Source organism: Loxodonta africana, chromosome 3 (assembly GCF_030014295.1).
Source record: "Loxodonta africana isolate mLoxAfr1 chromosome 3, mLoxAfr1.hap2, whole genome shotgun sequence".
Classification (NCBI taxonomy): domain Eukaryota; kingdom Metazoa; phylum Chordata; class Mammalia; order Proboscidea; family Elephantidae; genus Loxodonta; species Loxodonta africana.
In genome coordinates this window covers 210,394,238-210,416,373 of record NC_087344.1, presented here as the reverse complement: position 1 = coordinate 210,416,373, position 22,136 = coordinate 210,394,238, and the positions used below count along the sequence as shown (strand labels likewise).

The window sequence follows — 22,136 nt, the reverse complement described above, 5'->3', positions numbered from 1 at the left end:
ATGAGTGCTACCTTGTTTTGACAGTTAAATATTGTCTGCAAAAGAAATGTAGTACATGACATAGTACATTTCTTTGTCAAATTTAATATATAGTATTGTCCTAGGCTTAAATCAGCTTTTTTTTTAAGTTTTGGAGGTAGGACGTGTTAAGTCATCAAGAAGATTTTATATATTGTAATTTGAATTATACTGCTTCTTTAAAAATACGCTAATATACTTCATAGATAGATTATGGTTAATTTGGTAGTTAAGTACACCATTGTTTTTGCTCATTTTCCACCAAAAACTAATTTCACATTTTAACTTTTTCAGAACTTTTGCTTTCTATTTTTATCTAGTCTGTTGATGTCTGCATTTTATTTAAAATTATTTATTCTGGTGAAAATATACAACCAATTCAGCAATTTCTACATGTACAATTCAGTAACATTGATTACATTTTTCAAGTTGTACAATCATTCTCACTATCCTTTTCAAATTATTCCTTCACCATTAACATAAAATCCCTGCCCTTAAGTTTCTCGCCTAACCTTTCGAGTTGCTGTCGTCAGTTTGATCAATTTGATCATTTATAATTCTGTAACAGAGCACAATGCTCAAGGCAGATATTCTTTTCTAAGTAAGCTAAACTGTTTGGTTTAAAGAAGACTTCAGGGGATAGTTTTGTTCAAGGTGTAAAGATGATTGCAGGGCAGCAGGTTAGGGGTTCATCCAGCCTCAGTAGCTCCCGATGACACCTGCATTTTAACAAAACGGTACTGCTTCTCCATTAACTCAGCAAACACTCTGAATTGGTATTAAAGTGCTACAATGGATTTGCCAGCCACACTCTTTGACTGATGAGTTGATCCACTTGCACTGTGAAACTAACATGTCCGTAACTATGAAATACTCAAGGAGAGCAGAGCCAGGTCGCCCATGTGGAAAGCTGAACCTGTGATCCTAAGTGTTCTGCCATAGCCATCTGAGAGCACAGGAAGCCACAAAGGCTAGCTAAGTCAGTCTTGGTGACCTGTCTGGAATGTCGCTTTTGACCTAACTGTACAAGGCAGTGAGTACACAGATACTTAGGAAAACAGCAGACCCCAGTAAAGGTGGGGCATAGTAGACTATCTGACCTAATAATGAAGCACGTTATTTAGCTTTTCTTTTTTTTTTTTTTTTTAGTGTGTTTCTGCCGTGCCACACTTAAACTGTGCTTATCATCTTGGAAATAAAAAGGCAGCAACAACAAAAATAATAATGTATGTTCATTCAAGCCACCTTGGGCTGGTGCCTTGTGATAAAATGTGATAGTACCATGCAATTGGAGGTTTCTAAAATACTGAATATGGGGGCTAACTCTTAGGTTTTGTGCATCCATTCATCAGAGTGTCTCATGTCACATTTGTTTCCTTAACAATTTATTTCAGGTGGAGTTTATCCAGAAATTTTCCCCCAAAGAAGCAGAAAACTTGTGTCTGTGGCAATATATTTCCTTCCAGGCTTTATCTGCTGACCTGAGGAAGCAAACTGCAGTTGAGGTCACCAGAGCAGGCACCACCCAGTGTAGGGAGTGGCTGAGCAGTGGTCACACATTGGGAGAACTGGAGTCTCTGGTATGATAATTTTGACTGATTTATTCAATGGCTATTTATTGAACAGTGTTTTAAGTATGGGGATAGGTTGTAAGACAGATGCAGTCCTTGCCCTCGGCGTCCTGGTGGCCCAGTGGCTAAGAGCTCAACTGCTAGCCAGGAGGTCGGCAGTTCAGATCTACCAGCTGCTCCTTGGAAACCCTATGGGGCAGCTCTACTCTGTCATCCAGGGTCAATATGAGTCAGAATTGACTCGACAGCAACAAGTTAGTCCTTGCCCTCAGGTTAGACTGGAACAGGGTTTTCAAATTTCTGAATTGTAAAAGGGTCTATGAGAAACTTATCTGGATTGAGGCAAATTGTATTATGTGTGTGTATTGTGGGGGGAGTAGTCCCCTCATCACTTAAGACACACTGGAGTAAAATTAAACACGTTATAAAATACGTTATTTATAGTATTTTGTTGATGCCTCTCTGAATTATACAGACATGACTCTTCTGTTTGACAAAATACTACCCCCATTTTATGCAAACCTATTCTTAGCCTTTATGTACCTTTCTACTTAGAACGCCATCTCACAAAATAATGGAATAAAAAAGATTCATGTCGTATAAAAAGTAGGCAATAGTAGGCAATGTATGATTTTTCACAGCTGAATGAACATAGTACATGTGGTTAAATTTTCCAGTTTAATGTTTGTTTATTCATTCATTTAATGCATACTTTTCGAGTGTTCGTATGCGCCAGGTTCTGTTCTAGGCATTGTAGATACATCGGAAACAAAACAAATGAAAATTCTAGTCTTACGGACTTGCATTCTAGTTTGGCAGTGTACAGAAAAATAAATATTTTATTTGCTTATTGAATGCAGCATTGCTGAGGAATTAAAGATTAATTATAAAACAACAGCAACAATAAAAATCTGCTAAACTGAATAGATTGCTGGATGCATAATGTGAAAAAATGGAAGTTTTAGTTAATGAATATTATAAATGAGCCTGACCATACTGACCATTTGTATCAAACCTATTTATTAAAAATGCTGTTTTTTCATTTTGTTCTTAAATTTTTATCCTAAAAGGAAAGTTTATTTATTTAGAAAAATGAAGCATATGTTTTTATTTATAAAGAAAATTTTAATAAAATATAATTAAAGAAATAGCTTTAAAAAATGGCTGACTCTTTAGAGTATTATTCCAAATGGATTTTTATTAAGAGTTTTAAGTAACAGATAAACTCTGGGTAATTGGGCTCCTGGGATTCTCTGAAGACTGGTGTGGAAACTCAGGGCCTTTTCCTCTGACCCCTCTAGAACACAGCACTCTCTGCTTTGCTTACTGTGTGTAATTCTGCTGGGGAAGCTTTGGATATTGGACAACAAACTGCAATTATTGAAGTTGGGAGTCAGCTTTGGGCTTTTTTAAACCTTAAACAGGTAAGGAAAACAACTTATTATTTCCTTGAAGACTAAATTAAAGAATATTGGAAAAAATATGGTATTAAAATTTTCTTGTAAAGAAAAGTTTATCTCCGTTCCCTAAATGTTTTGTAGAACTTGGGATTAGAATTTAAAATTTCCTATTTGCACTCTTGCAGGCAGGTCTCGTTTTCAGTGTGATAGAACTACATTAGCAAAACTAGAACTCAGTAAAGTGACGGTGACAGCCCTTCTAACTACTTTTCACAGCTTCCGCTAGTAATTGTTTCTCTTCTCTCTTGGATTAATGTAGCCTGTTTTTGTGATTTTAATGTCTTTTCTAAAATCTTTGGGGCAATGGAGAATGGTGTGGCGGAAAGGTGGAAGGGGCAAGTGAAGAGATACGGCTAATTTGTAGCGGTCTTTCCTAACAAAGCCAAGAAGCCAAGTGAAGACATAGAGAGATCTCTGTCTACCGCAGGATTGTAAACACCTTCACCAAGTTTCTTAGGTTACAAACCTAAATAGGACGTTTGTTTATTTTGACTAAGTAGAAGTAAATGTATGACCTCTGGTCGAAGGCAACATCCATATTTGGGGGAATAATAGATTTTGCAGGTGTTTTATCATTAATGTTTATATAGGGTTAGATTCCCTGCTATCATATTTCGACTTCAACAAGTTCTTTCCACAATGTTGAATGAGGGGGTGGGGCCAAGATGGCAGAGTAGGCAGACGCTTCCAGCAAACCCTCTTATAACAAAGAGCCGAAAAAACAAGTGAAACGAGTATATTTATGACAAGCTAGGAGCCCTGAACATCAAAGGCAAAGTTAGAAAATGAACTGAGTGGCAGGGGGAGGAAGAGACAGTTCAGAAGCGGAGAGGAGTTACCTGACCTGATTTGCTGGGAGCCCTCAGGCACCATTCCTGGGAGCGGCTGTGGTGGGCTGGTACTAGCGTTTAGCAGCAGTTTCCTCAGGGAGAGGCAGCCAGCCGCACAGCCCACTCACACCTCCAGAACCTGAGAAGAATGGCGCTCTCTGCAAAAGCTAAGTACTTGTGTATATTTTACCACGCCCCTGCCCTCAACCCGGTTTCAGTAGCTGTTGATTTCCCTGGGCCTGAGATAGGCCCTGTTGAGCGCTTAGAGCCATCTTCCAGGCCTTGGAGAAGGAATAAATTCGCAATTGGGGTAAAAGATAATTTGCCAGCTCCACTAACCAGGGGAGCTCAGGACAGAAGTGGCTCTTGTCCAGGCATAAACGGTCCATGGACTTTGAATACCTTTCCCCCATGCATGGACCTGTGTGGGCCTATTTCAGGAGAATAGGCCCTTGTTGGCAGACTATAACTGTTTTAGCTGTGTGGTGGAGAGGTGGGTTGTTTGATGTTTGATACCGCTTTGCGTATTAAACAGGGTCCTCACCTACCCACATGAGGAGCCTAAGGACTAGTGGCTCTACTCAGGTCACCCAGGCACCCATGATGGGTCCAAGGATAACTGGTACCTCCCAGTCCTTACAACCAAAAACTTTGGGTGCTTATGGTCCATCTTCAGAACCCACCCATCTGTACACTGTAGGGAAGAGAGACACACTTTCCTCAGAGACACTTGGGGGACGATTCCTAGCCCCCTGCCTTGTTCAGAGTGTGACCCTGCCGCAACCAGATACCAGTACCTACAGCAATTACCCCTGCCCCTCTAAGACTGTAGGACAGAGCCTGTACCACATACTTGATGATCAGCTACCTGGACACCTGAGCTGAATTCATACAATAAAAGTGAATGGACTCCTAGGCTGATATAACTGATAACAGCTCAAGCCATCTGGGGACGGGTCGTCAGAGCTCCAAAGGTGAAAATAATCAAGCTAGCTCCCTCAAGCAACCCATTTGGGCATATCAAAACAAAACAAAGCAAGTAGCTACTATACAGTAAACAAACATAAAATAAACTAATACAGTAACTTATAGATGGCTTGGAGACAACAGTCAATATCAAGTCACAAAAAGAAACAGACCATGATTGCCTCAACAAGCTCTCAAAGAATCCAGGGATCTTCTAGATGAAAGTGCATTCCTGGAATTACCAGAGGCAGAATACAAAAGATTAATATACAGGACCCTTCAAGACATCAGGAAGGAGATCAGGCAATACACAGAACAAGCCAAGGAACACACAGATAAAGCAATTGAAGAAATTAAAAAGGTTATTCGGGAACACAAGGAAAAATTTAATAAGCTGGGAAAATCCATAGACGGCAAATCAGAAATTCAGAAGATTAGCAATGAAATTACATAATCAGACAACTCGACAGAAAGAGGAGCAGAATTGAGCAAGTGGAAGGCAGGATGGGTGAACTCGAAGATAAAGCACTTAGCACCACTATATATGAAGAAAAATCAGATAAAGGAATTAAAAAAAATGAAGACACCTTAAGGATCCTGACTGTATCAGGAGAAACAACCTACGAGTGACTGGAGGACCACAGCGTTGAATGATGCTCGCAGATCATTCAGCAGATGTTCATTGAGTATCTCCGTGCTGATATGATATGAACAATAATTATGAGGAAGAGAAATTTAAAAAGACTAAGGGATGTAAGGTTTTCCAGTGGCAAAAAAAAGTAACTAGATCCCCTTTAGAGTTAAATCTGGATTTGAATTGTGACTGCTTTTTCCTAGCCGTGTGATTTTGAGCAAACTTACCTTTCTGACCCTGTTTTCTCATTAGGGTCACTATGCGTCACAATCGACTGGATGGCAGTGGGTTGTTTTTGTTGTCAAAGTGGGGGCAAGAATATCTACCTCATGTAGTTGTAAGGCATAAATGAGGTCATAAATATAAAATGCTTACCATATTTCCTGGTGCATAATGAATGCTCAGTAAAAGCTAATATTATGTATACTTTTGTGTAATTGAAATTTTTCACCAAAATTCTTTTGTGCTTTTTTTTTTAAGGTAACGGGTCAACCTTATGTTCAACAAACATTCAGCCTTTTACTTCCATTATTGGGATTTTTCATTCAAACTCTAGATCCTCAGCTGATAAGTCAGGTAAGAACAGAGAGCAAGCTGATACTTTGTTTACTAAGGAAGTTCTTAAACTGGAGTGACTTAGAACAACTTTCTAGAAACAATCCTTTTTAATGATTTATTTTCAGTGCTTATTATCCATTTCTCACTGGACTGAGCGTAAGCATTAAGATCTTTGTCTTCCTCAAGGATGTCTCCTCATTTCTTCTTTCTAGTATTGTACTATACTGGGCTGCTAATTCAGCCTTTGTATTTTCTTCCCTGTCACTCTGATACTGAGCAGTTATAACTTTTGTTGCTGTTGGCTGCCCATGAAAATCCCTGTGCTTAGGAGTCACGGACAGCTTATGTGCTAAACCTTGCATTCGCAGCATTTTCAGAGGCCCTTAAGCAGCAGTGGAAATGTGGAGTAGGACAAATATGGCTTAAGGATAACCCGGTTTCCTTGAGAAAAAAATCATTTTGAAAGAAGAGCACTACTGAATTTCCCCTCTGGCCCCTGGTTTGCACGGCTAGCACAGTCAGCTTGGGTCATGTCTGGGGGGCTCATGGTGGTGCCTTGGTAATGCACCTCCTTTGGAGGCTTTAAGCCGATGGAGAGAGACAGAGAAAGGCTTTCATCTTATCAGAAGTGATCGAGAGGCTTGGGAACGAGTCCACACTGGACAGAACTGATCCCCCAGATCAAGCGTTGGCTTAAACTCAGGGTCCGGTAGGATAAAGGAAAGAAAAACTTCCAAAGAAAAACTAGCCCTTCCTGTTTAGGAAATGATGGAAGAGGTGAGATTCCATCACAGTACATCTCAGTAGCACTGAGAAAGGAAAACTAAGAACAGCTTTGTGTTTAGTCAGCTCTGGTTAATGGTTGTGTACATGAAGAAGTCAGCATTAATAAATATTTATTAGTTAGATATATTCTTTAGTTATTACTAATGTGTGGCATGGATTACTAATTTATAAAGAATAAAAATACAGTATATAATTGACTTTTAAATTGTACTGAATGCAGTAATTTGAATGTGCTGGTTCTAAAAGCTTTTTTGTTTTTAAATACTGATAATTTTGATATAATGTACTGTTATAGATTGAATTGTGTCCCCCAAAAATGTGTGTCAACTCAGCTGGGCCATGATTCCCAGTATTGTGTGACTGCCCACCATGTTGTCATCTGATGTGATTGTCCTGTGTGTTGTAAATCCTACCTCTATGATGTTAATGAGGCGGGATTAGAGGTAGTTATGTTAATGGGGCAGAACTCCATCTACAGGATTAGGTCCCGTCTTGAGTCAGTTGCTTTTGAGATACAAAAGAAGCAAGGAGAGGGACCTCGTGCCACCAAGAATGAACCACCAGGAGCGTGCGTGTTCTTTGGACCTGGGACCCTTGTGCTGAGAAGCTCCTAGACCAGGGAAAGACTGATGACCAGGACCTTTCCCCAGAGCCAACAGAGAGAGAGCCTTCCCGAGGGGCTGGCACTCTGAATTCAGCCTTCTAGTCTCCTAGACTGTGAGAGAATAAATTTCTATCTGTTAAAGCCATCTACTTGTGGTATTTCTGTCACAGCAGCACTAGAAAATTAAGACATGTACCTACCCAAATAACTAAAATTCTGGAATTTCAACATAAATAAATTTTTCAGAGAGAAAATGATCATTTCATAGGGTATTGCTTCCTTTATAGAAGAGTTCACCTCAGTGTTCCTTTAAATGAGAAATCGGCAAACTGTGGCCTTTTGGTTAAATTTGGCTCTTCAGTTTTCAGCTCAAGAATTAAGGATGTTTTTTATATTTGTAAAGGGCTATTAAAAAAAAAAAATGCAGCAGACCACACATGCCTGCAAAGCCTACAGTATTTAGTGTCTGGCCTTTTACAGAAAAAGTTTGTCAGTCCCTGCTTCAAATAATGAACTCGTGACATTTAAAATACAGAATTACTTCTAAAGGTTTGGTATATAAAGTTTTTCAGGAAAATGTGCATTTTTTATAGTGGTTGGAGGCAGGAAGGTGTGGAAGGAAGAATGCTGTCATAATTGCCTCAGTCTCTTGTCTTGTTCAGATTCCACCTTTGAAGTTTAGGCTTTGTGGAGCCTTTGGTTCTGGTTTCTATTTTGTTTTCCCTTTCCACATACGCTTCCAAATCTTACTCACTGTGTCTATACCAACTACTATTTTTATTTGTAACTGTGTTTTTGCTCTGCGCTTCTTCAGGTGGTGGCCCTGCAGCCCTCACTGCTTCAGTTACAGCCTCCTGACCATACCCGCCTGGCAGTGCTGGATTTTTTGTCTTCCCTGGGGAAGCTTTTTATACCTCAAGCCATCCAGGTAATACCCTCTTAACCCTGTTGTTCGTACATAAAACCTGCAAGAGTTAGTGATTAAGGAATTTTTAGGCTTTAAATCTGTGACTTTCTGTGGATTGCTGATGATGAAAATTAGGAAAAAGAAATTAGTTTCTGAAGAGAGGGTGAAGACTTTGTCAAAACAGGAATTTTATTTTCTTTTAGAAAAATATATGGTGACATACAAATGATTTATGAGGTTGGCTGCAGTCTGGTATGTGAGACTCCAGATGGGCTCTAGCACACAGATGAGGAAAGCATACGTATGTCTTCTAGGGAACAGTATAGAAAATTGGAGATTTGGTCATTCATTGAAGTTATTTTCTTGGTTTTGTATCCACAAAAGTGAGTCTATTTTTTTTAAGACAGTATTTCAGAAAATGCTGCAAAGTATGTCTGAGTGAAAATGGATATTTATATATAAAGGTTTTCTGTAAAGACCTGGTTCCTGTGAGGGAGGAAGAGGTAATACACTTCTGAATTTCAGCTGAAGTCCATTCTCCTAAACTGAGAGTTCTGCCTTTACTATGGTCAAATCCAGCAATTCTAGATAGCTTTTTTTTTTTTTAAAACTTCATGGGAAGAGCAGACTGACGAAAGCCCTTTTATGTAATGGAACAAACACATGATGGGTATCTCAGTCCATGCGATTAAGATCTTTAAAACCAAAAATTTTCCTTAGAAACCAGTTTGTTTCTGAAGGGCTCTCTTGTGAGTGCATTTGTTCACAACTCAACAAAACCACACAGCCTGTCTCCATCCATGTAAGACTGCTTCATTAGATAAGTGTAGATTTGACAGCTGCATTTCAGCTTGCTTGACCAAAGTGTTTGAAAATACTGCATTTGGGCTTTTTTTTTTTTTTTGCATAATATAATTCCAAAATGCTGCTTCATTTGTACGTAGCTAACAGGCCCTGGGAAACCCTGGTGGTGTGGTGGTTAAGAGCCACGGCTGCTAAACAAAAGGTCAGCAGTTCGAATCCACCCGGCGCTCCTTGGAAACCCTATGGGGCAGTTCTCCTTTGTCCTGTTAGGGTCACTATGAGGCAGAATCAACTCGATGGCAACAGGTTTGGTTTTGGTTTTTAACAGGCCCTGAATGACCCCAGAAGTTGTAGAACAGATGTTTTATTAGCAGAAGTTACTATGCTTAGCCTTATGTATTCCCGGGGTGAGGCCAGAGCTGAAGAAGAATTTGGGAATCATCAGCATATAGGATGCATTTAAAGCCGTAAAATGAGATTCATTTATGCATTCTAGAAAATTTTACTGAGCTCCTGCTATGTGTCAGGCACTGTTTTCATCACTGAGGATTCAATAATGAATAAAACCAATAAACGCCCACCCCCAGCCCACTGAGGGGCAACAGGCCATAAAGCGATGTCAGTAGTGTATGAAACGGCGGTAAGCGGGGAAGAGGAGAGCGAATGTACATGTGAGGGTACAATTCTAAATGGAATCTTGTCAGCAGAGTCCTCGCTGAGGTGACAAGTGAGTACGAACCTGAAGGAAAGGGTGCAAGCCATTTGGGTATCTGGGGAAAGTCTTTTGAACCGGGGAAACAGCAAGTACAGAGCCTCAGAAATGGCAGCAGTCCTGATTTGTTCAGGGAAGACAGTGTGGCTAACACGGAAGGATTGGGGCTTTTTAGGTCATTGACAGGACTTGGCTTCTACTCTGAGGTACAGGAGAAGCTACTGGAAGAATCTGAGTAATGTGGCCTCACATGTGGTTTAATAAGAACATTCTGACTGCAATACGGAGAACAGATTGATGGGGAAAGAGAGAAGCCATAAAGAACATTTGAAAGCCACTGTAATAATCCAGGCTAGAGATGGCGGAGGTTTGGGCCAGGGTGCGGCAGTGAAGGTGATGAGAAGGGTCAGCGTGTCTAGGTAGAACCAGCAGGACTTGCTGATGGATTGGATAAGGAGTCTCAACTGGAAGGATGGAGAAGACTGAGGGAATTATTACTGATTGGGATGAGGGGTCAGCAGTCCAGTTTTAGACACACAATTTGAGATACCTTTTTGTGATTCAAGTGGTGATGTCAAGTAGGCATTTGGTTATACAAATCTGGAATTCAGGAGAAGAGGCCCAGGCTGGATATAAATTAGGGGAGTCATCAGTGTAGAGATGTTTTTTAAAGCCATGAGACTAGATGAGATGGCCAGGGCACTATTTTTAGACAAGAGGTCCAAGGCCTGAACCCCAGGGCACACCAGCACTGAGAGGCTGAACAGTTAACAATGGGCAGAGCCTGTGAAGTCGTGGCCAATCGAGGAAAACAAGAAAAGTCATTTTCTGGTGACAACTGAAAGTTTTTCAAGGAAGGGGAGTAATGGACCTTCTCAGATATACTTGAGGAGTCCAGAAGTAGATTGAGACTCTACCCCTGGAACTAGTAATGTGGTGATGATCACTGCGTGAGAGGACCCAGAGAATAGGGAGGATGGGAGAGGAGAACCCAGATCCTTCCCTGAGATGGCTCAACATTAAGAGGATGGATGGAAAAGGATAAGCCAGCAGAGGTGGTCTCTGCTAAGAAATTGGAGGACAGCTACTTGGCCAACCAACTGGAAGAGATTCGTATTTGTGCCCATTCCAAAGAAAAGTGATCCAACAGAATGAGGAAATTATCGAACAATATCATTAACATCACACTCAAGTAAAATTTTGCTGAAGATCGTTCTAAAGCAGATGCAGCAGTACATCGACAGGGAACTGCCAGAAATTCAATGTGAATTCAGAAGAGGATGTGGAACCAGGGATATCATAGCTGATGTCAGATGGACCTTGGCTGAAAGCAGAGAATAACGAGAATGATGTTTATCTCCGTTTTATTGACTATGCTATGCAAAGGCATTCAACCGTGTGGATCATAACAAATTATGGATAACATTATGAAGAATGGGTATTCCAGAACACTAGACCAAGAGGCAGTCGTTCAGACAGAACAGGGAGACACTGCATGGTTTAAAGTCAGGAAAGGTGTGCATCAGGTTTGTATCCTTTCACCATACTTATTCAATCTGTATGCTGAGCAAATAATCCAAGAAGCTGGACTGTATGAAGAAGAACGTGGCATCAGGATTGGAGGAAGACTCATTAACCTCTGATACGCAGATGACACGACCTTGCTTGCTGAAAGTGAAGAGGACTTGAAGCACTTGCTGATGAAGATCAAAGACCACAGCCTTCAGTATGGATTGCACCTTAACATAAAACAAAAATCCTCACAACTGGACCATTAAGCAACATCATGATAAATGGTGATACACTGACATTGTCAAGGATTTCCTTTTACTTGATCCACAACCAACGCCCGTGGAAGCAGCAGTCAGGAAATCAAACGATGCATGCCATCAGACAAATATGCTGCGAAAGACCTCTTTTCAAGTGTTAAAAAGCATATATGTCACTTTAAGGACTGAGGTGCACCTGACCCAAACCATGCTGTTTTCAATCACCTTATATGCATGCAAAAGCCGGACAATGAATAAGGAATACCAAAGAAGAATTGATGCCTTTGAATTACAGTGTTGGCAAAGAATACTGAATATATTGTGGACTACCAGAAAAATGAACATATCTGTTTTGCAAGACATACAGGTCAGAATGCTCCTTAGAAGCAAGGATGGCAAGACTTCGTCTCATGTACTTTGAACATGTTATCAGGAGGGATCATTACCTGGAGAAGGACACCATGCTTGATAAAGGAGAAGGTCAGCAAAAAAAGAGGAAGCCCGTCAACAAGATGGATTGACTCAATGGCTCCAACAGTGGGCTCAAACACAGCAACAACTGTGAGGATGGCACAGGACCAGGCAGTGTTTCCTTCTGTTGTACACAGGGTCGCTATGAGTCAGAATCAACTCGATGCCATCTAACAACAACAAACTGAGTGGTGGAGTTTGGGTGAAAAATACCAACAGTAGGCATAAAAGGCTGAGTGTCTTTTGAATGTAAAATTGATCTATTATCTTAAACAAGCACAACAAAATAATTTTGAACAAAAGAAGCCTGCTGTGGCTAGAGAGAACAGAGTAAGAACTGGAAAGTGTGAATCAGGGGACAGAGAAGGGGAGTGTCGTGCATGACGAGAATTTAATGGTTCTGCTTTTTTCCTCTCGTTTTTCATTCATATCCCTTTACTCCGGGTACACTTAAGAGCTGGTAGCCCCTTAGAAGAGATTGGGCCACAATTCTTGGAAGAAATACAAAGGCACATGGCCTATCTCAGCAAATTTCTTTGCCATGTGTTCACTGGGACAGAATCACAGAACTCTACAACATTCGGCATATTCAATGTATATTAGTGAGATTTCTTTTTCTGTATTTACTTAGCATTGGTTCTCTTTTTAGGACGAGGTCCTGCCCAACCTCTCCTGTATTTTTGCCTTACTGCTAGCTGACAGGAACTGGCTGCTAGAACAGCACACCTTGGAGGCCTTTACCCGGTTTGCCGAGGTAAGTGTTAGCACCAGTCCTTCAGGATTCCAAAAACATTTACTGAGCTGCTTTTCTATTTATCTGTAGAATTTTTTAGCTGTTGTTGTTGTTGGGTGACATCAATTTTTGATTCATGGTGACCCCATGTGACAGTAGAACTGCCCGATAGGGTTTTCTAGACTGTAATCTTTATGAAAGCAGATCACGCTCATAAAATGCGGGTGCGGGGTGGGTTCGAACCAACCTTTATGTTAGCCACCAAGAGCTTAACCGTTTGTGTGCCACCTGGGCTCCCTGGAAGGAACGCTACTAATCATCTGTTTTACAGGAAGTAAATGGGATGACTTTCTTAAGGTCCTCTGGTTAGCAAGACATTCAGACCAGGTCTACTAACTCAGCTTTGTCATCCAGACGGCATTTCGAGGTTGAGTGACAATACGTTGCATCTTGAACCTACCATTTAGGTCGATGAACCTGAGCCTGTTAATTCAGCACGGGTGCTCCTTCACTCTTTCATGGGTGTGCAGTCATGTGGTTGGTCGTGAGGGGTATAGAGGAATCAGTGTGACTGACCTGGAGTAATTACAGCTCACACGGTACCTGTGTACACAAGTCAATGCTGTGCTCTCCCAAGGTACCCTGGAAAGCCATGAGCTTGTCCTCTCTCACTCCTCTGGCTCGCTCTTTTAAAGTGCGTTTTTAAGGTAGTTTTTAAACTCATGTATTTGTCTTGGCAAATTGTTGAAATGTATCAAAATTGGTCTTACTGATCTTTTAACAGGGAACAAATCATGAGGAGGTAGTTCCATGGTGCCTCAGTTCTGAAGAAACTAAGAACAAAGTTGTATCCTTTCTGGAAAAGGTATCTCGTTTATTCAGAATCAAGATAGTAATGTCCCGTTTTGTTCTTTGTATTTTTTTTCAAAATTGCATAATGTAAACCAACTTACTTAGATATCCTAAACTTTTCAGTGGTGACACGGAACATTATTAAGCAGTTGAGACCATGTTGTAAGTTGCAGACAGGAAACGCTCAGCCCGAGGTCTGGTAGCGCTGATAACGCAGGCCCCAAGGTGGCTCATCTGGAAGAGCACTCGCTGTACCTGAGGATGTCGTCACCACACGTAGAACAGGAAGCAAGAGGAACACCTATTTCCACTGTTGCAGATATCATTTAGGCATGGCTTTTCTACACTGATGGAGACCAAAATCTTTTTTTCCCAAGATCATGACATTTTTTTTTAAAGCCATTTTTACAATTTGAAACAAACTATTGAATAACTTAGCTCCCACATTTGTACATATTTTGAGATTTCTGGGTTATAGTGTTAGGTAAGTTAAAGGTTAACTTAAAATTACCGGCAGAACCATTATACCACAAAGTTGGATCCCCAGGAGAAAATGCACGATGGTTAAAAATACTTCATTTCTTTAACACTATATCCCCATCATTAAACAGGGCTGTATTAACAATGAACTGATCAAATTGAACTCAATACATACTACAGTAAATACATACTGTATGTTATGTAAGTGTATATGTACAAATACAAACTAGATTTAAGTGTGTGTGTGGCCGGTTTCTTAGCCGTACCTTAGAGATGAGCAGACTATCATTTTTCGCTGGTAAGAGGCCTCTACAGTGGTTCCCTAGGGGAGGAGAGCACTGCAGAGTGGTTTTATCCAAGTTACACCAGTTAACAGTAATGAACCTCCAAAGTCACCAGGGAGTCCAGCTAACCTCCAGCGACTGCTTGCTTCACAAGCTAAGAGAATGGCTTAACACTCAGAACTTATAAGCGCACACACACAGCGAATTACTTGGTTTTTCCATTTTCTGAACATCACACACCATTTTCTTGGTTTTTCGTGATCTGTGGCAGACTGGGCTTTTCGATGAAACTGAAGCCGCCAGAGTGGAACGTGTGAAACAGGAGAGAGAGGTCTTCTGGGAGCCCTTTGTTAAGGTGACTAGGGAAGAAGCAAGGTGGTTGTCTTTACAGGTAGGAGATTCTTTTCAGGATGGGTCAAGCTTTAGCAAGGGGGTAATTCTGCCCTTCTTACTTAGTGATTAATTAAAATTTGGTTTTGAACTCATACTGAACTTCTAAGAAACCAAATACAACTAGACATGTAAAATTCTATCATGGTAGTTGCTCTTTTAAAATCACATTTCTTCTTACTTAAAGGTTATCAAATCCATAGAGGTGGAACTATTTAAAAAAAAAGTTTTGAACATCATACCAACTATAACCAGAAGACAACTTTCATCTGTAGTAGCCTTTGGGGAAGCTACATTGTACCAATGACTAGTATCCGAATCACAGAAGAAAACCCACTGACTTACCTTCTAAATTGTTTAATTGGATGCCTTGCCTCGTGCATTGTCTGCCTGTGAAAAGGCAGAAATCTGACACTAAGGATAATCAAAACACTGTTCTGAACACTAACAGTATATTTGAAATAGTAATCCATAAAAGAGCAATGTTTTGGGAAGTTTTAGTCACAATTCTTACAAAAAGAACACAACTTTAAATGTATATCAATAAGTTGTCTGAGACATGTAGCGTTTATACCTGAAATCTTTGAGGTTAAATACATCACGGGAGGGCCAGATGCCTTTGTTGTATGGTAGATAGTTTCCTTGGCCCTGGGCAATGAACGGTAGTAGCACCCCAGTCACCGACAAACCAAAAACGCCTTCACTTAGTTTTCCAGATGACCTGGGGCGGGGGTGGGGGGCTTGCCCTCGTGGAGAAGCAATGGATTGGAATTAACTTTTGTACAGTTTCAGAAGTTGCTCTAGTAAGCTTCACCACAGTCCAGAAGCAAAGTTCTTTATCATTTTCAGAGTGGCTATTACGGTATTACCTGCCCCACTTCCCTCATTTCGCAGCCGTGTGCAAAAAGAGCCCGTCAGGAGCCCCCCTTGGAAGAGGAGTACAGGTCGGCAGTAGAGACAGCAGCTGGGGCCTTGGAGGCAGTTGAGTCATTGCTCCAGAAGTCTCCCGCTCCAGACTGGCTGCTGATGAAAATGGAGGCGCTCCAGGGGAGGATTGAGAAGCTACGACGCTGTTTGCTCTAGGGTAGAGACTCAGAGGACCGGCCCTGATTATCACTAGACGTAACTGGGTACATGCTGCTTTGTCAGCCTACAGTGTACTGTGTAAAGCAAACTGATGTAATGAGCGTGTTTACCTTTTCTAACACATAAAACAGCTTCTGTAAAGTTGAATCTAGTGAAAATAGTCTTTATTGGACATTTAGAGAACAGTATAGTTGGGGATATTTCTCATTGAGAACTTTGGTACAATGTGATACAAGTGGAAGGGTCAGTCCACACAGGACCATTCATTCACTCAGATAGTATGACTGTAAACAAATAAATAAGCTGCCTAAGGAAGCCTTAGTCATTTAAAATCATTTATATACTTTTTACAGCTAATTTTCTCCAGTACATCATAGTCCATAATACAGCTTACTCTCACAGAGACCGGCCTCAGTCGGGTGCACTTGGGCCCTCCCCCTCCTTGGGCTTCCAGCCACCTCTTGGGGTCTCACACTGCAGTTGGCACAGACAAGAAAAGAGCTCCTGGTATGGGAAAAACAGGCTGCCTTGGGTCTTCTTGTCCTCAGAGCCTACTTTTGAGGTATTAATTTGATTAAAGACAACAAAAGGAATCCTTTTTCCTAAAGTTTAATTCATACCCGTGGTCACCAGTTGTTATCTTCCCAGTTCAGCTCCCCTTCTTCTCCCCAGCCGCCAGCCTCTTCCTGCAAAAGAAAACACACCAGGAGCAACCCGCTAAAAACCATGCATGTATCGGGCACTATGGAGTAAAAGGGCAAGAAATAGCACACGTGAGGAACGTGCTTAGTTCCGTCAGATACAAGACCAAATGGGCAGCTCCTGTCCAAGAACCGGAAGGGACAGGAACTGGACAAGTGGACACAGGGAGTCTGGGGTGGAAAGGAGGAGTGTGCTGTCACATCGTGGGGACTCCAACTGGTGTCACAAAACTATGTGTGTAACTTTTTGAACAAGAAACTAGGGCTGTAAACTCTTAGCTAAAGCACAATTAAAAAAAGTAAAAGAGGCCTATCACTTGCAGGAAAGTAAAGAGTATAAAAGGAGCCATCACTTGTCTTTTGATGCCAGAATTCATTTCTCATATTAAGTAAAATACAAAAGGAAAGATTACCTTGGTTCCAATATTACAAAGCCAGATGGTAGGACAGTGAATTCTCAAGGATCATATAACCCAATAAAATCAGTTTGATAACACCATATTCTTGGCTTCATCTCTTTTCATCCAAATAAGGTTATTCGTGCTAACAAGTGGACCATTAAACACTTAGCTGAGGCCATCAGTACAGTTTTCTAGGGAAGGGAAGATACCATTTATAGGAGCTGATTTCATTTTATGTTTGACTCGACCATTTTAACCAATTGCCTACACTGGTCTTTCCCCTCACTGGGTAAACAACATGTTTATTAAGGGCAGGACAGTGCGACTGAGACCAGGAGGGACATCCTTAACTAGTACCACAATTCACTAATCCTCACCTCAGTAACTTCTGCTGCAGCAAATTTTGAGGAAAACTGCATCACTGGTGAGATATCGTCCTTGCTGGGAGCCATCATTTCTGTCCTCAGTTCAGGTAAAATAAGAAAACCAGCTGAAGGTTTAATTTCTGGGATCATATCAGCAAACCAGTCCAACTCAGGATCTTGAACTGGCTTCTTTTTTACTTGAATGGTAAACTCCTCTCCTAGACCAAGTTCCGACGGAACCTTGAGTGACCTTGCTTGTGACGACACTTTTGGCGGCTTGATGTGGTCTGGGTCATCCCCGCTCTGTACAAGCCTGGTCTCTGGAGAGGAGCTTGATTTCAAAGGCCCAGACTCTTCAGTGAGCGGCAGCAGAGCAGGGATGGGCTTCTGCTCCCCTGAGGTGACAGGTCTGAAAGCACGGATTCTGCCTCCGAGGTTTCCATCAGGATCTAGATTGCTGGGCTCACAGTCATCCCAAGACTCCTCCTTCACAGTGGACAGGGACTTGGAAGCATCACGTGGCTCTCTAGGCCAAACGTGTATGTTGACCGTTTTGTCGTCAGGCTCCTCAGGCTCACCCCAATCAGGCCACTCTTCAGACTTTTTGGAATCTGATGGGAAGTTTTCACTTTCCTCTGAAGTATTTTTCACATCTGAGATTCCATTCATGGCAAATTTAACATGCTGAGAAAACTGGTCACCTATGGAATATATACAGGAATTATTCTTGTAAAATGCTGGCTACGAGCAAGCAGTACACTTAGAGGAAGGTTAGCACTTAGCCAAGCTGAAGACACATACGGAGCTAATGACCTGGAAACAGCCAACCACAAGTAACTGCAAGAAAGACACCTCGGCAAAGTATGATCAACATCACAGGTGTCAGGTAAAGTTAGCCAGATACTTCAACTGTAACCCGACAGAAGCACACCAAGTCCTAACCAACCACAGCACCCAATCCTTCACTAAACATTCACACTCAGTGTTTACCGTCTGTAAACAGAAATGCTCTATTTCCCTCAAGGTGTTAATTCTGTGCACACTGAAGAAGCGTGGCTTCCCTAACATACCCTAGTTTTAGAGAGACTTCCTCGAGTGTAACCGCGGCACTGAGAAACTTTGTGCAACGTGTTGTGAAGGCCCGCTGCCCACACCTCCCCTGGCTGACTTAACCACGGCACTCCTCACACGCCTGTGAACATCTTCCACATCTACTGTCCTGGGTATGATCTGGAAAATGCTGCACTAGGCATCAGAAGTCCCAAAGTAAACTATCTGGTGTAAAAAGAATTCAAGTGGTGTCAAATGGCTCTTCTCGCCAGTTATGGGGAAGAGTAGCTATACAGGCAGTCCCCGCCTGGGTCACGAATTAGTTATGAACCAGCCTCATAAAGCCTATTATGTTAAAAATTTGAGGTACATACAACGGTTCATAATAACAGGCACAGGCCTATCAAAACCTTATCACTAGATTAGCATGTTAAAGATGTTTTAGTGTAGCTGGAAATATTTAATGTTTTCTATGCACAGAAAGGTACACAATGTACTAAGACAAACTCTTGACATTAGATACAAGCCATACCTAACTGTTCCAACTTACAATTTCAACTTAAAGACAAACTGAGGAACAGAACTCATTCATAATCCGGGGACTGCCTGGACATGCAATAGTCCAGGGCAACAGATGAGCCCAGTGCTGACTGTACAATTATATACAGTAAAACCTGCAAAACCCAGAACCTGTGTAAGGTGGAAACCTGTCAGAGAAGGAAAACTATTTCCCACTAAAAGCAATAGGAAAGTGGTAAGATTGCACCCCATCAAGGCAGAACACTTGCGAGACCCAAGAAAACGAGGCAGTCCCCTCGAGATCAGCTCTCACAGGTCTCACTGTATAATAAATCAGTATCAAAATTCCCAAAATGCCCTTAATGTTCAGAATTTAAATTTTTCATTCCCAAGAAACCATCCAAAGCACTAGAAAAGCTTTACAAATGTAATTATTTCTACCTTTCTGTACAAGAGTCATGGAGTCACCGCCCCGTATGTGCTGCTTGCTGCTGATGGGCATGCTGCCAGCAAAGAGATGCTGAGGGAATACACTAGAAGAGGGGTGCTCCAAGCCTGCGAAGCTCTGACGGTCCTGGCTGCAGGCCACGTGCGTGGGAGAATCTGCAGGCAAAGAAAAAACCCAGAGAGTGAAGGGGACAGTACACTGCTGCTTCATCTATTACATGCTCAGTGGGAAATGACTGACAAAAGACAAGCTGCACAGAGAGACTGCACCTCTCCCTATTTGAAGAAACACACCTGTCATGGATGGACTGCCTGTCCCTGGAAGTGTTTACGCGCAGGCTGAATGTCCACGTGGTGACGGAACAGAAAGGACTTAAGCATTAGGTGAGGGGTTGGATGAGACAGGTAACTTACAGGGTCCCTGGTCATAAAAGCTACCGCCATTTTGGTGGTGATTTAAAAGCATAAGTGATTATACTTTCATTTAAGAATAAAATTTGTCTGAGACTTATGACCCTCCGCAGCTGCACCCCGCGCCCTTCAGCCAAAGCTGCGTGTAATGATAAACTTGACCTGTGAGCTGCAGCCAGGGCTCACCAGTCTCTTCTATGATGAGCCAAACATCTATGATCTATCTCTCAGAAAGTCTTTTCAGAAAACTCTAGCTTAAGAAAAATTTAGCTGCTGCTGCTGCTGTGGTATGTGGTGCCTTTTTTGGTTTCTTATTAAGATTGTACGGTAATCCAGGTGGATGTGAACAAATGAGTATCTTCAGTATACAGAATGCCTACAACTAGAAAACGCCATCCAAAACACAAAACAGATGTTAGGAGTGGCTGCCCAGACTAAGCCCTAAGCCTTATCTTAAAACTATACCCCCACCCACCCCCAAATTCTGGTATATTTAAATAGCTCATTTTCTGTCTGGAGTAACCTGTTAAGAGAAGAACTGGTAACAGGCTGCTTCATGACAGAAGATGAGATGCCAGCCTCCACCCTTTTCAAACTCCTTGAAGTCACATCAACACTTGTTTCATTAGCACCAAGGAAGAGCTGAACTTTTTTCAAGACTTCAAGAAGCCAGTGTTACTTTAAGAAATTCTTTTGGCATCAAAATTAGGGGGAAACCTATCTGACAGCTCTTTTCTACTGATAATTGTTTCTATGCTATCTATACTATATCCATGAGAACTGAATCAGAGAGCCAGACCTTTGTCCTAGTCCTATTCGAGGTTATACAACGCAATAAAGCAGCAATGAGACTGCTGATGCAGAATTCTTATGCTTGACTTTTATAGCCTGTGAAGACCAGAAATTACTGCTACCTCCCGGGTAACATCCAATGGTAGGTATCAGAAATAGAGAGTTCTTGAAGTACCTAAAAATTAACAGCTTTTTACCCAACAGGCTAACAAAACCCAAAGAACTTTAGTATCTACTGTTAATGAGAATGGCTCCAGTCTTTTTGGAGACTGACAATTATCTATTAAAATTTAAAATGTACATATTCTTTGACCCAGCAAGTCTACTTCTGGGACTCTATCCTACAGCAGTAAAACCCAAAGTACATAAAGATGCCTGTGTAAGAATATTTATCGCAGCATTGTTTATAGTGGTTAAAAATTGAGAAATGGAACCAATATCCATCAGAAAGGGAAATCATCAAATGAATTATATTCAGTGAATTATTAGGCAGCTATGAAGAAGAGTGAGCTAGATTTCTAGGTACTGGCCTGCAGACAGGGCCCTGCTACACCACCTCATGAAAAAAACCCCACTGCTGTCGAGTCGATTCCGACTTACAGCGACCCCACAGGACAGAGTAGAACTGCCCCATAGAGTTTCCAAAGAGTGCCTGGCGGATTTGAACTGCCAACCTCTTGGTTAGCAGCCATAGCACTTAACCGCTACGCCACCAGGGTTTCCTCATGAAAAAAGCAAATTGTATATAACATTTTCTAATCATTTAAAAAAAAAAAAATCCTCTGTATATGTATAAGCATACATCTGTGTCTTCTGGTCTTAAGGGTATGAAGGAACTCCCATGACACTGTTAAAATTGGTTACCCTCTACGAAGAGTTGTTGTTAGGTACCATCAAGTTGGTTCTGACTCATAGCGACCCTACATACAACAGAAGGAAATGCTGCCCAGAGGAGTTAAGAGGGAAATTAACAACTTTTTCCTTATACTTTTCATTTGACTGAACACAACCCACCTGCATGACTTGTATAATTTTAAAAATCTAAAGTTAAAACAACAACACTTAGGATAAAAGCCAGAGCTTTTAATCATTCTTACCTTCTGGGGAAAGGTCAGTGGTTTTAGTAAAACTTGGGGCAGTACGTTTGAAGATCTTTGTTCTTTCTCCTCCCACAACCACCTCTGGTCCCAGAAGAGAGACCAGCACTGCCAGGCTATGGAGAGTAATCGCCACAATGGAATCGCTGGTGTCGCGCAGGCCCAGTAACACCTAGAAGGGAATCAGGTCACAAGTACAGACAACCACCTCGCCTATCTTTTTCTCCCTCTGTAAACAAAGCAATGGGCTGTATCACACTGTGCTTGCTCAGATGAACTTCATTTTTTAGCTACACGCCTCAGCTGCCATCATGCAGAGCAAGAGAACCTCCAAGCTGAGCCCAGTTGACCCAAAGAATGCGAGAATTAATAAAACAATTCTTGTTTTAAGTCCGTAAGTTCTGGGTGGTTTGCTACCCAGCAGCAGATAACTGAAGC

General features: G+C 41.5%; 2 protein-coding genes across 21 annotated transcripts in view; one reads left to right on the top strand and one right to left on the bottom strand.

Moving 5' to 3' along the window:
- Positions 1–17,112, top strand: part of FIRRM (FIGNL1 interacting regulator of recombination and mitosis) — a 58,911-nt gene extending 41,799 nt beyond the window's left edge. For 7 of the 13 annotated variants that reach the window (XM_064282954.1, XM_064282953.1, XM_064282943.1 and 4 more), the window contains 8 exons: positions 1,413–1,598; positions 2,891–3,013; positions 5,960–6,055; positions 8,242–8,355; positions 12,740–12,844; positions 13,608–13,688; positions 14,711–14,830; positions 15,679–17,112. In XM_064282954.1, the coding sequence (XP_064139024.1) occupies positions 1,413–1,598; positions 2,891–3,013; positions 5,960–6,055; positions 8,242–8,355; positions 12,740–12,844; positions 13,608–13,688; positions 14,711–14,830; positions 15,679–15,912 (1,059 nt within the window). In that variant the 3' untranslated portion in view covers positions 15,913–17,112. Of the gene's footprint in view, positions 1–1,412; positions 1,599–2,890; positions 3,014–5,959; positions 6,056–8,241; positions 8,356–12,739; positions 12,845–13,607; positions 13,689–13,798; positions 13,899–14,710; positions 14,831–15,016 lie in introns of those variants that run through there. The other 6 variants (XM_064282945.1, XM_064282944.1, XM_064282947.1 and 3 more) reach the window with 6 other exon arrangements.
- The window catches only part of SCYL3 (SCY1 like pseudokinase 3), a 72,553-nt gene continuing 59,633 nt past the window's right edge, over positions 9,217–22,136 (bottom strand). For 6 of the 8 annotated variants that reach the window (XM_064282962.1, XM_064282961.1, XM_064282957.1 and 3 more), the window contains 4 exons: positions 21,699–21,870; positions 19,393–19,554; positions 17,395–18,083; positions 9,217–17,208 (listed from right to left, as the gene is read on the bottom strand). In XM_064282962.1, the coding sequence (XP_064139032.1) occupies positions 17,137–17,208; positions 17,395–18,083; positions 19,393–19,554; positions 21,699–21,870 (1,095 nt within the window). In that variant the 3' untranslated portion in view covers positions 9,217–17,136. The remainder of the gene's footprint in view (positions 17,209–17,394; positions 18,084–19,392; positions 19,555–21,698; positions 21,871–22,136) is intronic. The other 2 variants (XM_064282960.1, XM_003414879.4) reach the window with 1 other exon arrangement.